Source organism: Natrix helvetica (assembly GCF_964273705.1).
Source record: "Natrix helvetica genome assembly, chromosome: 3".
Taxonomy (NCBI): Eukaryota; Metazoa; Chordata; class Lepidosauria; order Squamata; family Natricidae; genus Natrix; species Natrix helvetica.
In genome coordinates this window covers 43,015,649-43,031,578 of record NC_138549.1, presented here as the reverse complement: position 1 = coordinate 43,031,578, position 15,930 = coordinate 43,015,649, and the positions used below count along the sequence as shown (strand labels likewise).

Below are 15,930 nucleotides of genomic sequence, written 5' to 3'. Positions count from 1 at the left end.
CGCCAGCACCAGCGCCAGCACCACCAGCAGCGCCAGCAGCACCACCAGCGCCAGCACCAGCGCCAGCACCACCAGCAGCGCCAGCGCCACCAGCAGCACCAGCGCCAGCACCACCAGCACGACCACTACCACCAGTTGAGGTCGGCGAAAGCAGCAAGTCCATCGACTCCACTGTAGTTCTACAACTTCCTGATTGCTGGAATTTGCAGCAATACAGTAACTTCAAGGACAAGTATGATGGACTGGCAGTATCCGACAAGAAGCTGGGTTGTGAGTACTGTGCAAAACCCATGTTCTCGTTAGAGCAAGGTATTCATGTTTCCAAAGAGTGGAAACATTTCCAGGTGGCACCAGCAGGGAAAAGCAAGGATGTTCAACAAGCATCACTCCGAAAAAAATTAAAGGAACATTTTCAATCAAAAGCCCACCTTATTTGCGTGGAGACCAGTAAGCAACGGGAGCAGGAGGCTTTGACCAAATCCGTGGATAAGTCAACTGAGAAACATTTATCCACTACTTGCACAATATTTACCACCGTTTACGATCTGGCGCAAAGATGTAATCCCTTCTCAGACATCGAAGCGCAAGTAAATTTGCTCAATACAGTTGGAGTGGATGTGGGAGTTGGCTTGCATTCACGGAGATCTGCAGTGAAAATCGTTGAATTCATTGCAAACCAAATCAAGACCACCGTGTTTTCAAGGATTATTGCAAATAATCGAAAGGTGTGTCTAATTATTATTTTTTTACTAAAAGAGTTTTGTAATGTAATTGTGATGTAATTTAACATCTATAACTCTTAATATAAATTTCTCCTAGCATAACAATGTTTCATTAATCCCATCTTATAATTTATTCATACATATATATTGCCCCACCCTCCACCCTAAAAAGGTAGCATCTAGACACCCGCATCTCCAACATTTTGGTTGAACATTTGGGTACATGCATGATAATTTTTTAGGATCTAAATACCATCTGTAAAACATTTTATAAAAATTCTCCCTTAAATTCTGTGACTGTGTAAATTTAACATTCTGAACCCATATTTTTTCCCACGTTTCCAACATAACCACTTCACCAAAATTCTGAGCCCATTTAATCATACAATCCTTAACCAATTCACTTTCTGAGTCTCTTTCTAACAGTACATTATATATTCTTTTAACTTGTTTTGGACCAGTCTCTTTTATCTGCTTAATCAGTTCCACTTCTTTATCCATAAAACCGACCCTGCGATCTTCTTCCCATCTCTTCTGTAGGTGTGTCTAATTATTGATGAAGCCTCAACACTTTCAATGAGAGCAGTGCTGATAGTTTTCGTTAAAGTTGAGGATCCAGAGTGCCCAGCAACCATCTTCGTTGAGCTTCTGGAATTACAGAGACAAGATGCAGAGACCATATTTTCTGCAGCAATGGAAAGCTTGCATAGAGTTGGATTTACCACCGGATATCTACGCAAGAATTTAATCGCTTTCTGCTCCGATGGTGCCAACGTTATGCTTGGAAGAAAATCTGGAGTCAGCTCCAGAATAGCTCAAGAGTTCCCAAACATCATCATCTGGCACTGCCTGAACCACCGCCTGCAACTTGTGCTGGATGATGCAATAAGAGAAGTGAAGCAGATCAATCATTTCAAGATCTTCCTGGATAAAGTGCACACCACCTTCCACAAATCCTGCAAGAGCCAGAATGACCTCTTCCAAATCTCTGAACAATTGGGAATAGAAATTGTGAAGATTGGCAGAGTTTTGGGACCAAGATGGGCTGCCTGTAGTTTAAGGGCAACCATGGCTGTGTGGCGTGCTTATCCAGCGCTACATCATTTTTTTCAGGGAAATGAAAGGTTCCCAGGCATGGCTTCCCGTTTCGAAAATTTACACTTTTTGCAGGATTTGGCCCTTATGATCGACATCCTAAGTGAACTTTCAAGTCTGTCAGATACTCTACAGGGGAGAGAGACAAATATCTTCCAAGCTGAAAAGTTAGTATTGCGAACAATCGATTCTTTTGAAGTGCTTAGACAGAAAAAGGGCACATATGAAAACAAAGTTGTGGAATTGCTAAAAACAGAAGCCTTCCAAAACATCAAGTTAGCTCCAAATCACCGATTTGTTGCCCTTCCTCGTGCAATACTTGTGGAAAGCATCATCACCAATTTAAAGAAAAGGCTGATGGATTGCGACCATCTAAGAACAGGTAGCCTATTGCCAGCAGCAAACAAATTGCACTTTATCACTTATCTGGAGCCAGATTACTGGCACATTGAAGATGTAGTCGTTCCATGGGCTGATGCAGAGCAAGCATTGGATGCATTTGGCACTATTTTTAATCATAACATTAATGTGAATGACTACAGAGATTTTTTGGAAAATGTGAAGAAAAATCCACAGAAGTACAAAATTCCTGGCAATATCCGGAAAGCTAGAGATATTGTCAGGACAATTGCTGTTAGTTCAGCAGAGGCGGAAAGGGGGTTCTCAAAAATGAACCTCATATGTTCAGAACAAAGAACACGCCTAACTGTACAAAACATAAGTAATCTGATGGTGATAAGTGTTGTTGGCATACCTGTTGAGAGATGGGACCCAATTCCGACAGTGAAAGCTTGGCTCAGAGCGCACCACCACACAGCTGATGATCCACGGGTGAAGACGAAGAAAGCTGCAACAGAAGAATCTGGAAGCCTAAGGACACTATGGAGATATCAACAACCAGAAAAGCAATAAAACAAGTAAGTACTTGAGTGTATCTCTTTCATTGTGCTATTCTTATGTAAGGTGCAAGTGCAAGCAATTAAGGTCTTGCTTCCTGTGTCTTTCTTTATGCAGGTATCTTGGGCTTCCATTGAAAAGGTGGTGTGCAGAAGACGGGCAAGCTGGTCATCTCTCCTCTGTAAGTAGCTGGGTTTATTGCTGGCTGAGTGGTGTGGTCTGTGCTGTGTTCATGCTTGAGATGGTGAAGTGCAAGCAATTAAGGTCTTGCTTCCTGTGTCTTTCTTTATGCAGGTATCTTGGGCTTCCATTGAAAAGGTGGTGTGCAGAAGACGGGCAAGCTGGTCATCTCTCCTCTGTAAGTAGCTGGGTTTATTGCTGGCTGAGTGGTGTGGTCTGTGCTGTGTTCATGCTTGAGATGGTGAAGTGCAAGCAATTAAGGTCTTGCTTCCTGTGTCTTTCTTTATGCAGGTATCTTGGGCTTCCATTGAAAAGGTGGTGTGCAGAAGACGGGCAAGCTGGTCATCTCTCCTCTGTAAGTAGCTGAGTTTATTGCTGGCTGAGTGGTGTGGTCTGTGCTGTGTTCATGCTTGAGATGGTGAAGTGCAAGCAATTAAGGTCTTGCTTCCTGTGTCTTTCTTTATGCAGGTATCTTGGGCTTCCATTGAAAAGGTGGTGTGCAGAAGACGGGCAAGCTGGTCATCTCTCCTCTGTAAGTAGCTGAGTTTATTGCTGGCTGAGTGGTGTGGTCTGTGCTGTGTTCATGCTTGAGATGGTGAAGTGCAAGCAATTAAGGTCTTGCTTCCTGTGTCTTTCTTTATGCAGGTATCTTGGGCTTCCATTGAAAAGGTGGTGTGCAGAAGACGGGCAAGCTGGTCATCTCTCCTCTGTAAGTAGCTGAGTTTATTGCTGGCTGAGTGGTGTGGTCTGTGCTGTGTTCATGCTTGAGATGGTGAAGTGCAAGCAATTAAGGTCTTGTTTCCTGTGTCTTTCTTTATGCAGGTATCTTGGGCTTCCATTGAAAAGGTGGTGTGCAGAAGACGGGCAAGCTGGTCATCTCTCCTCTGTAAGTAGCTGGGTTTATTGCTGGCTGAGTGGTGTGGTCTGTGCTGTGTTCATGCTTGAGATGGTGAAGTGCAAGCAATTAAGGTCTTGCTTCCTGTGTCTTTCTTTATGCAGGTATCTTGGGCTTCCATTGAAAAGGTGGTGTGCAGAAGACGGGCAAGCTGGTCATCTCTCCTCTGTAAGTAGCTGGGTTTATTGCTGGCTGAGTGGTGTGGTCTGTGCTGTGTTCATGCTTGAGATGGTGAAGTGCAAGCAATTAAGGTCTTGCTTCCTGTGTCTTTCTTTATGCAGGTATCTTGGGCTTCCATTGAAAAGGTGGTGTGCAGAAGACGGGCAAGCTGGTCATCTCTCCTCTGTAAGTAGCTGGGTTTATTGCTGGCTGAGTGGTGTGGTCTGTGCTGTGTTCATGCTTGAGATGGTGAAGTGCAAGCCCTTCATGCTTCCTGTGTCTGTCTTTATGCAGGTTGTTGGAGCAAGGTGGTGCAGAAGACGCAAAAAAGGACAGTAATTTTCCTTTTCTATTCTTTTGTGTGCTTGTTTCATCCTAATGCAGTGCATGCAATTAAGGTCTTGCTTTCTCTGTCTGTCTTTATGCAGGTTGTTGGAGCAAGGTGGTGCAGAAGACGCAAAAAAGGACAGTAATTTTCCTTTTCTATTCTTTTGTGTGCTTGTTTCATCCTAATGCAGTGCATGCAATTAAGGTCTTGCTTTCTCTGTCTGTCTTTATGCAGGTTGTTGGAGCAAGGTGGTGCAGAAGACGCAAAAAAGGACAGTAATTTTCCTTTTCTATTCTTTTGTGTGCTTGTTTCATCCCAAACTGGCAATGAAAGAGTTCATTTCTGTGTGTTTTCTTTGTGCAGCCCATTCACTGGAGTCCGTGATACTGAAGACTGGCAAGAACAGTCATCCTCCTTCTGTAAGTAGCTCTTTTATTGTTTTTGTACTTATTTTAGTCTTATTGTAGTTCACCCATTGTGGCAAAGAATTCAGTGACATCATCTTGACCACTCCCACCAGGTCACATGGTCGGCAAGCCACTCCCACCAGGTCACATGGTCGGCAAGCCACTCCCACATGGTCACATGGTCGGCAAGCCACTCCCACATGGTCACATGGTTGGCAAGCCACTCCCACCAGGTCACATGGTCGGCAAGCCACTCCCACCAGGTCACATGGTCGGCAAGCCACTCCCACCAGGTCACATGGTCGGCAAGCCACTCCCACAAAGGAGGCCACACTCACAGAGTAGGTTCCAAAAAAATTTGAAACCCACCACTGATCAGTTGGTATCTCAACCGACAAGGAGAAAGAGGGGAGGATGGTTTGATAGATGAGGAAATTTCCCAGTGAATCGGCTGCAGGGAGGATTGTGTGTAGAAAATCTTCAAGGTTGTAAAGAATTCTGAAACACAAAGAAAAGCTCAAGCAGTTAGAAAGACGGCAAGGAAAAAGCTGGTACAAGCAACTTTGAGGAGTGAGCTGGGCTGCAAGCATTTTTCCAAGACAAAAGCAGGTTTCTTTAAGGATCTACAGGCAGTCCTTGACTTACAACAGTTCATTCAGTGACCATTCAAAGTTACAACAGCACTGAAAAAGTGAATTGTGACAGTTTTTTACAGATATGATCCCTGCCGCATCCTCATAATCGTGTGATTAAAATTCAGATGCTTGGCAACTGGTTCATATTTAGGACCATTGCTGTGTCCCAAGGTCATGTGATCCCCTTTTGTGGACAAGCAAAGTCAATTGGGAAGCTAGATTCACTTAACAACTGGGTTACTAACTTAACAACTGGGGCAGGAAAGGTTGAAAACTCACATAACAAATGTCTCACTTAACAACAGAAATTTTGGGCTCCATTTTGGTCGTAAGTCGAGGATTACCTGTACTGTGCTTTTGAAATATATTGCACTATTAAAAAGTCTATTCTATCTGTTATACTCAATGTTCTAGTTCTGAGCGATTGCAGACATGAGAGATTCATGGTATTGTTTTCAAAACATTGTGTTGCTTTAAAGTTATTCCTATGTCCAAACTGATTTGCTTTTGAAATATATAAAATCCATCATACCTAGACATTAAATCTGTCTGTCTGTCTGTCTGTCTGTCTGTCTGTGTCTGTCTGTCTCTCTGTCTCTCTGTCTCTCTCTCTCTGTGTGTGTGTCTGTGTATTTTTACTGCATCCCCTAAAAGAAAAGGAAATAATCCCTTAGCCACACACATAAACATACACTCACTGGGGGACAATTTTGTAGCAAGCTTGTTTGAAATAAGTTAGAATGGCTCTGAAAGGTTTCCCATTTGGGAAATCTTTTGAGAATGAGCCTAAAAATCTTGGGATCTAGTTTATGGATTATATTCTGAAGTTTAACTCTGATCTATGTCTAAAATTCTCACTAATTCTATCCTCACTCCATTATTCATGTTAGTTACATTACCCTATAGTCCTATTCAAACAGAAATTTAATAAAAATTCTCTACCCATTTCTATAAACAAAAATCTCTCCAAACACAATATTTTCTCCTAATGGACATGTTAGACCCATAGAGGTCTTGTTGCATCTTGAATTATATGAATGATACGATCTAGAGATTATATAAGGTTTTTCCATAATGTCATTGAGAAAATCCATGCAACTGGTTGTGTCCTCAAGTGTGTGACATTTAGTCCTACCTAGGCATATAGAAAATTAATTTTGGTATACTTGTGGGCTGTTAAAGAATAAATTACTTGCCTATATTTACTAATTAACAGGGAGGTTGTTTTGGAGAACTGAAAAAAGTAGTCTGTGACAGCTCTGAATATTAATGCTAGAGGCAACTATATGATTTGCATGGTAGAAATAATCTTTTACTAGCAGGTGCTTTCAGCCTATAGAAAAATGAAATCTTATAGTCCTTGAAAATTCTATTGCATTTTAACCTAACAATGATTATTGCTTTTAATGTGCAGAATATGACTAGTAGTTCTTAAGAAATATTTTTGGTAAAATGTCATTGAATGCACTTCTTATGGTTGCATAATTGTTCCAGAATATTCAGGATATTACCTGAAGTTCTCTTTTCTTCTATTGTATGCTGAACCATTACATTTGAAAGAAATGAGTTGTGGTACTTCAGAGGTTCAGGTTAGACCCAAGTGCATTTAACATCTTTACTAATGAATTGAAAGGCCAGCTAAGCAGCACATCAACTGTGTTTGCAGACAATTATAAATTAGTATACTGCATAACAGCATTAAAGAAAAATAATCCCATTAATATAAACAGATCTAAAAGGTAACAGGGTAAATTTAATCTGGGAAGCAAGATCGATATGCAAATGAAAAAATGAAGAGAAAAAGGGAAGAAATGAGAAGGCAACTACTAAGTTTTCATTTGAAAGAATCTCATTTTAAATAGCAATGAGCAATAATAAAGATAACTATAAATCTATAAAATCAACAAGACTTTTGTTACATTACTTTTTGCTCAAAAGTAAAGTCCAAATGCTTCCAGATTTATAAGTTGTGTGTACTATGAAACACTTTTGAGGTCATATAGGGATAGGTGCATACCAAAGTACAAATAATCTATTGTAACTTTATAACAAAATTAAATATAGCTTGAACAGTGCCTCCATATGTTGATACCAATGGTGATTTTTTTCCTAGTTACAACTTTATATAAAAACATCTTTATCCCTAAATAAAATTACTGGCTGGGTTATTCTGAACAGAAGTTGAAAAAATATTAAAAAGGAACAATGAACAGTGAAATCTTCAATCAGCTTTCTGTAATAATGTTCTGCCTTTAAACTTATTTATACATTTATTACATTCATGATTTGCCCAATAAAATAGTACACCTGTCCTGATCAACTAAAACAGCAATTAGAGAACAGATTGAATACTGCAAACATAGAAGGTTGAGCAGTCACCAAAAATTATAGTCCTAACACACATATTAGTTACTCTGAAATACTCCCAAAGTTTTATTGGACAAAATAAGATATTTTGAAAGAGCACCAGTATAAATAAATACTACCTGTATATGTGTTCTAATGAGCTTCTAACTGTAAGTTTATATTGGGGGGTGGGGAGAATAAGACCAGGTAGCAATGATGCAAGCTAGCTAGGGATGATACAGAAATATAATTTTATGTTATTTTATTCTTTTTTATGTATTCATGTATTAAATTATTGTATTTTATCCCATAATTATTGCATTTTACTCTATTCTTCTTTTAAATTGTTTTTATAGGATTGTATTGGCAATATGTTTTTGAACCTTGTATTTTGTTATGGCCTATACTTAGGGTTAGGGTTTAGGGTTAGGGTTAGGGCAAAACAGAGCGAGCTCCCGTTACTTGTCCCACCTTCTGCCAACCTAGCAGTTCGAAAGCATGTAAAAATGCAAGTACAAAAATAGGGACCACCTTGGTGGGAAGGCATTCTGTGCACCTTCGGCATTTAGTCATGCCAACCACATGACCACGGAGACATCGTTGGACAGCGCTGGCTCTTTGGCTTTGAAGCAGAGATAAGCACTACCAAGAGTTGGGAATGATTAGCACATATGTGCAAATGCCATGACATCATTCTGAAAGTGCACCATAGAAGCCCTGCTTTATAATAGGATATTGCATGAGCTAGAGACAGAAGATTCGTTTTTTTTAATGACTTTGGATGCTCCAAAAATATCAGAGAAATCTCAGTACTGATGATCAGACATGACTAATTACAAATGTAGTAAAGTCTTGATTGCTGAGGTGACAACTGCAAAATTGTTCCCCTTGGCAATAGATTATGCATGGGCTGCAGAAGTGCTGCTAAACTTCCTGGTGATATAACAATGCCAATGGTAACTGCATATTTTAGCTTCTGTTAGGTTGTTTCAGGTTGCAAATGAAATAGCTTCTGAATTATGAAAACCATCAGTAAATAAGACATCCTGCTGGCAGTCTACTAAATAAAAAGAAGAAAAGAAGCAGGAACCAATTATAGTTAACTATCTGCAGACCGTATCTAATCATGCTTCTTGATATTGTTCCTCCTTTGGATTATATATAAATTATATCAATATTTATTATATTCTATTCATTATGGTTCATTGTCCTTAGAAAATGAAGCCAAAGGGGTTTCCTTATGTTATATTTCTATATGTACAAATCAGCTTAATGCAAACTAGGAAACACTATAGGAAAAAGGACTATTTCCAATATACGTAGTGAAACAAACTCGATACAAATAACCAGTTATATTAATAATTCAGTCAAAAATATTGCCATTATTGCCCAGGGGATTCCATAAGGAATAGAAAGAATAACCAACACCCCAGAAGACAAGCTCAGGATCAAAACAAGATCTTGACAGACTTGAACAATGGGCCCTATCCAACAACATGAAATTTAATGTGGAGAAAACCACAGTTTTTCGCCTAGGCAGGAAAAAGATAAAAGTACAGAGTAGATGAAACCTGGCTCAAAAACAGGTTGGAGGGATTTGGAGTTCTAGTGGATGATCATTTAAAAATGAGGCAGCAGTGTGCAGCAGCAGCCAAAAAAGCTAATACAGTCTTTGAGGCATAGAATCAAAATCACATGAAATATTAGTACTGCTTTATAAAGTCTTAGTAATGCCACACTTGGAATATTGCATCCAATTTTGGTCACAATATTACAAAAAAGATGTTGAGACTTTGGACAAAGTGCAAAGAAAAGCAACTAAGATGATTAAGGGCCTGGAGACAAAAACATATGAAGAACTGTTACAAGAATTGGGTATGGTTACTTTAGAGAAAAGAAGGACTGGGGGGACATGATAGCAGTATTCCAGTATTTGAGGGGCTGCCACAAAGAGGAGAAGGTGAACTTATTTTCTAAAGCACAAGAAGGCAAGACAAAAACAATGGATGAAAACTAATCAAGGAAAGAAGCAACCTGGAATTAAGGAGAAACTTCCTATTGTGTTAATTAACAGTCCACACTGTTATTTGTGTGGACAATTAACCCATGGAACAGCTTGCCTTCAGAAGTTGTAAGTGCTTTATCACTGGAGGTTTTTAAGAAAAAACTGGACAGCCATCTATCTGAAATGGTATAAGGTCTCCTGCTTGAACAGGGGGTTGGACTAGAAGACCTCCAAGGTCCCTTCAGCTCTATCCTGATTGATTGAAGGCCTCCCTCCGTCCATCCCTTCTCCCTCCTCTCTTTTCATTTCAGGCAAAAAAAATCATAAAAATACTTTAAGTTGTGTTCATATAAATGGAAAGAGACAAAAGAAACAGCATTATTTCATCACCTGTTTGACCATATAACTAAAATATATAACTATTTAAGCAATTGATGTATCAACATTTCTCTCTGAGCAAAGTTGAATCTCATTCATTCATGTTGATTGGATAATTACAATGAGTTTATACAATTAATTTGATCCTACTTTCTCTTTATAGATGTAGCCTTCATCATTCCCCAGATATAATGGGTTATGAGAATAATCTTGAGAGTCAGGAGGAAAAGTCAGGGCCTACATAATAATCTGAAAAGAGAAATCTGAGTCCAAAGAAGGAGTGAGGTTGAAGAAAGTATCTCAGAATTGAACCTTTCAAGTTGTCTGGAAGGTCAAGGCAAGGAAGAGGATAAATGTTTCTGACTTACAAGATTGTGTTACAGTGGTGGGTTGCAGGCAGTATGTCCCGGTATGGGCCTGCCAGTGGTGGGTTTCAAATTTTTTTAGAACCTCTTCTGTAGGTGTGGCCTGCTTTGTGGGAGTGGCTTGCGAGCCATGTGACCGGGTGAGAGTAGCTTGCCAGCCATGTGACTGAGTGGGTGTGGCCAACTTGTAAAATGTGGTGAAACTCACTTAACAACAAAGCATGCAAGTCTTAAAGCTGTCAAGTTACAAGACCCTTGCACCCCTAATCCTTTAGGAAAAAAACCCTAGGGGTGTTCAAACTTGACAGCTTTAAGATTCGTGGACTTCAACTCCCAGAACTCCTCCTCTTGCTCTTCATCTTTTAAACGGCACTGTAGATTTGTGGAACCTCTTCTATAGAAGAGGTTAGAACTGGCAGGAACCCACCCCTGGGGCCTACCTGGGCCTGCCCGGAGGGCCCACCTGCCCACCCGTGCTCCTTACCTGTCTTTAAAGTCTTCTGTGCATGCGCACGGCATGTACAGTGCCTGCGTGATGCTCCACCGAGCAGCTGGAGTATCGTGGAGGCTCGCGGAGGTGTCGCTGGATGGTAAGACACATGTACACATATGCTATGTGCATGCACACATATGCTACATGCATGTGCGCACATGCTGCACGCATTCATGTGGAGGACGCCAGGCCACGTTGCAACCATACTGGTTGCAACGGGATCCGGAGCCCACCACTGTTGTGTTACTATAATTTTAGCATAAAAGTAGTGTTAATATTCTTGGTTTTGGTTTCCTGATCTGGAGTACCTTAAAATGTTAGCATTAAATGTAATTAATTGGGAATTTAGGGACTGCTTGTACAATGGCTATTGTTTTCTACAAAGAAATGCAATGAAGAACATACAGTATATAAAGAGGTGGTTTGGGTTATCATCTTACTGAGCCCATTGTGATAAATACAAATTTCAGATCTTCACTAACTGAAAAGATGCTTGAACTTTCCAACTTTCTATAATATTGTATCTTGAATATCACAGCCATAGATTGTCATTCCCTCAGGTAATTTTTCATCTTCACTCTGAAAATTTAGAATGGTTTTTATCTAGGCATGTATATGTAGTAGAACCACTGGCTGAAGGGGAGGGGGTCTCTCAAGTTGGAGTAAAGAAACATTTCAGTTTAGAGACTGTTTTGAAGAGGAAATATCTGAACTCAAACCCTTAGGGCTCTATCTGCTGTTTCCCAAGCGAAGGCAGACAGTCTGACAAGAGTCTTGTAATATACAGTATATGATCAACAATAAAATATGTTCTTGGACTTAATCCTGGTTGCTTGAGTCTGACAGGTTAGATATCATTTCAATAGTCTTTTTCTTTAACTTTTGGTTACTGTTTTTCTCTAGAAAGTCTTACTTCTCTCTAAGTGATGTGGATTTGTCATTGCTGAATTTAAATAATAACCTTCTCAATGCTATTTAGTTTCAAAAGTCTAGCAACACATGGCATGTAGCATTAAAATTTATTATTTGTGCTAGCACAATTAACAATATAATACAATTTTCAATTAGAAAAGTGTCAGAAACAGATATTTAATTTCATCTGGTTTCTGCTAATATGTCAGACCAGACCAGTAACAAAACACTGCAGAAGATTACAGGATTATAGTAACATTTTGTTTGGGGACAATTTTTTTTCAATTCAAGCTTATTTAGTAATTTTAATGGTAAATATAATCAGATATAAAAAGGGCACCACATTGAAGAAGAATACATAACAGTATTATTTATTTTGTTATAGGCTTCTGGCTATTTTTTTATTCCATCAATTTCTGAAAGATCTAAATTTCTTATGCAATGCAAATACAATTCAAAACCAAATTAAGAACATATAAATTAAATAAAATGGAAGCAAATGTATGGATGTCTAGATGTGTAAGTGTATGTATCAATGTGTGTGTTTGTGTGTTATGTATTTAAGGATAGGATAGGACAGGATAGGATAGGATGAAATACTATAAGGTAAAGTTAAATGATAAGGTAAGGTAAGGTAAAGTAAGATAAGATAGCGTTTATTGTCACTTTTTTTCTGTGAACACTGGCACACTTTAAAAACTGAAATGCTGATGTCTGCTCTGAAAATAAATATATAACCATACACATACATGCACACACATATACATATATTATACAGGTATTCCACAGGTTTTGAATGTTCATTTAGCAAATGTTCATTTATGACATCTCGCCAAAAGTATGACTCGGTCCCAAAGTTACATATTTTGTAGCAACACAGTGGTCATTCGACCTTATGAACAACCGCAGAGGCACTGCAATATGCTCTTTTGCAGCCACACCGGAGAGTCCCGCATTGTCCATACTTGCCTCCTGCATGAGTTTGAATGCTGGAGCCCTTGCCCCCCCCCCCAGGGAACACACCAGGCTAAATCCTCCCCTTCCCCACCAAGTCTCAGGCTCTCTCACAAGCAGGCATGGCCTTGCCCTGCCACTTTCTGGAGCACTGAACTACCCAGATTTCAGAAATTGCACTGCTGTGGAGCTGCAGACCTTGGTGCACCACTATTCTTCATACCTCACAGGCCCAGGGGTGAAATCCTCCCGGTTTGGCCTGGTTCATCTGAACCGGTAGGGACGATTGTCCCTGCTTCTGCGAATCGGTAGTAAAAAAAAAAAAGCTTTCAAGGATCACGTGAACCTCGCGATTGTGGGAAACTTTCTCTCTTCCCTGCTTTTTAAAGCATTTTTTCCTGACGGTTCAGGTGAATAAGCAGGAAAAAATGCTTTACAAGTGAAAAAAGAGAGCTTCCATGATCTCGCGGAGTAGCTGTGAGCTGCGCGATCATCGGAAGCTTTCCCCCCACCACCACTTTTTAAAGCTTATTTTTTCCTGCCTATTCACTCAAACTGGCTTTAAAAAGTGAAAAAAAGTTGGCCACGCCCACCCAGTCACATGACCCCCACCACCAAGCCACGCCCACATAACTGATGGGCAAAAATAATAGATATCACCACTGCGCATGCCGGATGCACTCTGTCAGAGAACTGGCTGCCCCCAAACTCAGGGAAACCATTGTAGCCTACCGGCATCTTTTTGCCTGCCAGATATCCAAGACCCACTTTTCCAAATTGTGAGGGGCTCCTAATAAAACCTACTTTCCAGCTCTAGGGAGGGATCATATATATTTAGCAGATCTAATTAACAAATGCTCAGGTTATGAATGTAATTGGCATGCTCTATTACATTTGTAACTTGAGGATTACCTGTATACACACACACACACACACACACACACCTACCTCACATCATTTTGAATACATGGGGAGGGAGTCTTGAGAGTTAGCAAGGCTGATACTATATGGTATAGTGCTATTATAGAATCTAGTTGTTCTGCTTTGGATAGCACACAGCCTCCTCCCAGAAGGTAACAAAGAAAACCAGTTGATGGAGAAGATGTGTATCATCCCAGACAATACTGCAGACTCTTGTCATGACTTGCATGCCATGTCCTGAATGGAAGGAAGTGAACATCCAATAATCTTTTCTGCTGTCCTCACTACTCTCTGCATAGCCTTCCTATTCAAAATAGTAATACTGTTTTTATATAAGTCTCTGTGTGCATATAGCCAGATTCTCAATGACTTGATAATATGCATAAATGCATTATAAAATATCATGTTTCCGATTAATTTTATTTAAATGGATATCTCTTGTTTATATTTAAATAGATGTCTTGTTTATATTATTGAAAATTAATTATTATTTTTTACTATGATAATTTACGCAAATTTTATCACAAATCCATTTATGTAGTTTGGTGTTGTGTGTATGTTTGTGTGTATATGTGTGTTATTCATGTTTTACTGACCATGGCATCTTAATTTCCATTAAAAAAGGGACACTGGCATCTTTGTATTGTTTTTTTGAAATTCTGCTTTTTTAAAATATCCCTAAAGAACACAATATTTATATCGCTTTGCCATTATGAGATTTAAGGAAATTGTATTTGCCAGAGGATATTTTGATTAATTAAAAATGCCCAATAATTAATGACTATTCTCCAGAGAGGTAACCTTTGAATGAATTTATAATTATTCTTTTCAGTTGTTGCATTAAGCTGTTTTAGCTTTCAGGATTGGATGTCGTTCAGTTCTGGATCCTCTTGTCGCTTTCTCCCATGAGATATTTTCTGGAAATCATGCTTTGATTTCCATCAGTAGTTTATGTCATATTGCCTGCAGATATTTTTCAGTTAACACAGAATTTCTAAAAGAAGTCTTGGACAACTTCTTTACCTTTAATGTTTCCTTCCATTTTGCAGCCTTGCTCATAAAGACTATTCAGATCCTTCAAAATACATTTCTGACTTGCTAAAGCATCACTATCTTTTTTCCGGGATCTTGTAGCTATTTCATAGCTGTTCTTGGTTGCTTCTGGGATGCATGTGCAGTCAGTACAACCTTCCTTTTTTGGGGAATGGGGATTTTTTCCAAAGTTTTTTTCTACAATGAAGCAAAATGAAGTGACTTTCCTTTCATATGAACACATTAAGCAGTTTTATGAAACAGCCACATGAATTTTGTATATGTTATCATTTATTTGCCCATCATCATTACTTTCCAGGAAAGAAAAAGAGAATCAAGAGGCCACAATACATGCTATTATAATATGTTATTTTATGTTACGTTACGTTATATCATTGAATTATAAACATTTAAGTGAATAAAGAATTGAAGGAAATGAACTCTATAATATGCTGTATAATCCAGAAACCTAAGAAGAATGTCAAACAGGATGCCTGGATTTTAACTATTTGTTCAGATATATGTGTTTGTTTGAGTGTGTGCGTTTGTGTGTGTGTTTTGTTTAGTTTAGGTCCTTGTATAACTGATGGAGAAAGGAATCTTTCAAACCTTGTAATATCTATTGTGTCTTCATTCACAAACGGATGGAAAAAATATTTTACAATCATTTCTTTTTTAAATTCAAGGTCTTGGCCTTACATTTTGAAAGAAAATGAGGATTTACAAACACTAATGAGTGTTATAAAATTAAAATGAACATAGAATACCTGATCTGAAGGAAAAATAACATAGCAATTTTCCATACCTTATAAATTACTGTTGCATTTTGCTGAGCCAAATAATCTTACATCAATGTTTATATACTGGTCATTTTAGTTCCTAATTCCTTGCCTATGTAGTATGTGCTTAATTAACTAATTTCATACATTCTCGGACTAGTGTTTAAATTCATGTTTTAGTCTTTTATTTTGAAAATATTGTTTAGATAAGATTCTAAAACACTTAAGAATACCTTCCTATATCAAAACATAAAATCGTATTAATTGACAAGATTTGTGTAGCCAATATTTAAATTACAACTCTTCAAATATTTTTAATAATATCATTCTAGTCATTAATTTGAGACATAGATTACATACTTCACCCAGAATTTGCAATAAAAAACTATATTGCTCTTTCATCACTGCTGTTCTTTGTCTTTTGCAA

The 15,930-nt window shown here is 38.7% G+C and overlaps 1 protein-coding gene across 1 annotated transcript; it reads left to right on the top strand.

Annotated features, from left to right (window-relative positions):
- Positions 1-216: 216 nt before the first annotated feature.
- Positions 217-10,239, top strand: LOC309389621 (E3 SUMO-protein ligase KIAA1586-like; the record flags this gene model as incomplete). The annotated part of the gene is made up of 3 exons (XM_081948173.1): positions 217-725; positions 1,263-1,773; positions 10,211-10,239. Exons 1-3 carry the CDS (start codon positions 291-293, stop codon positions 10,237-10,239), a joined length of 975 nt encoding a protein of 324 aa, XP_081804299.1. The 5' UTR covers positions 217-290.
- Between the last annotated feature and the right edge of the window lie 5,691 nt (positions 10,240-15,930).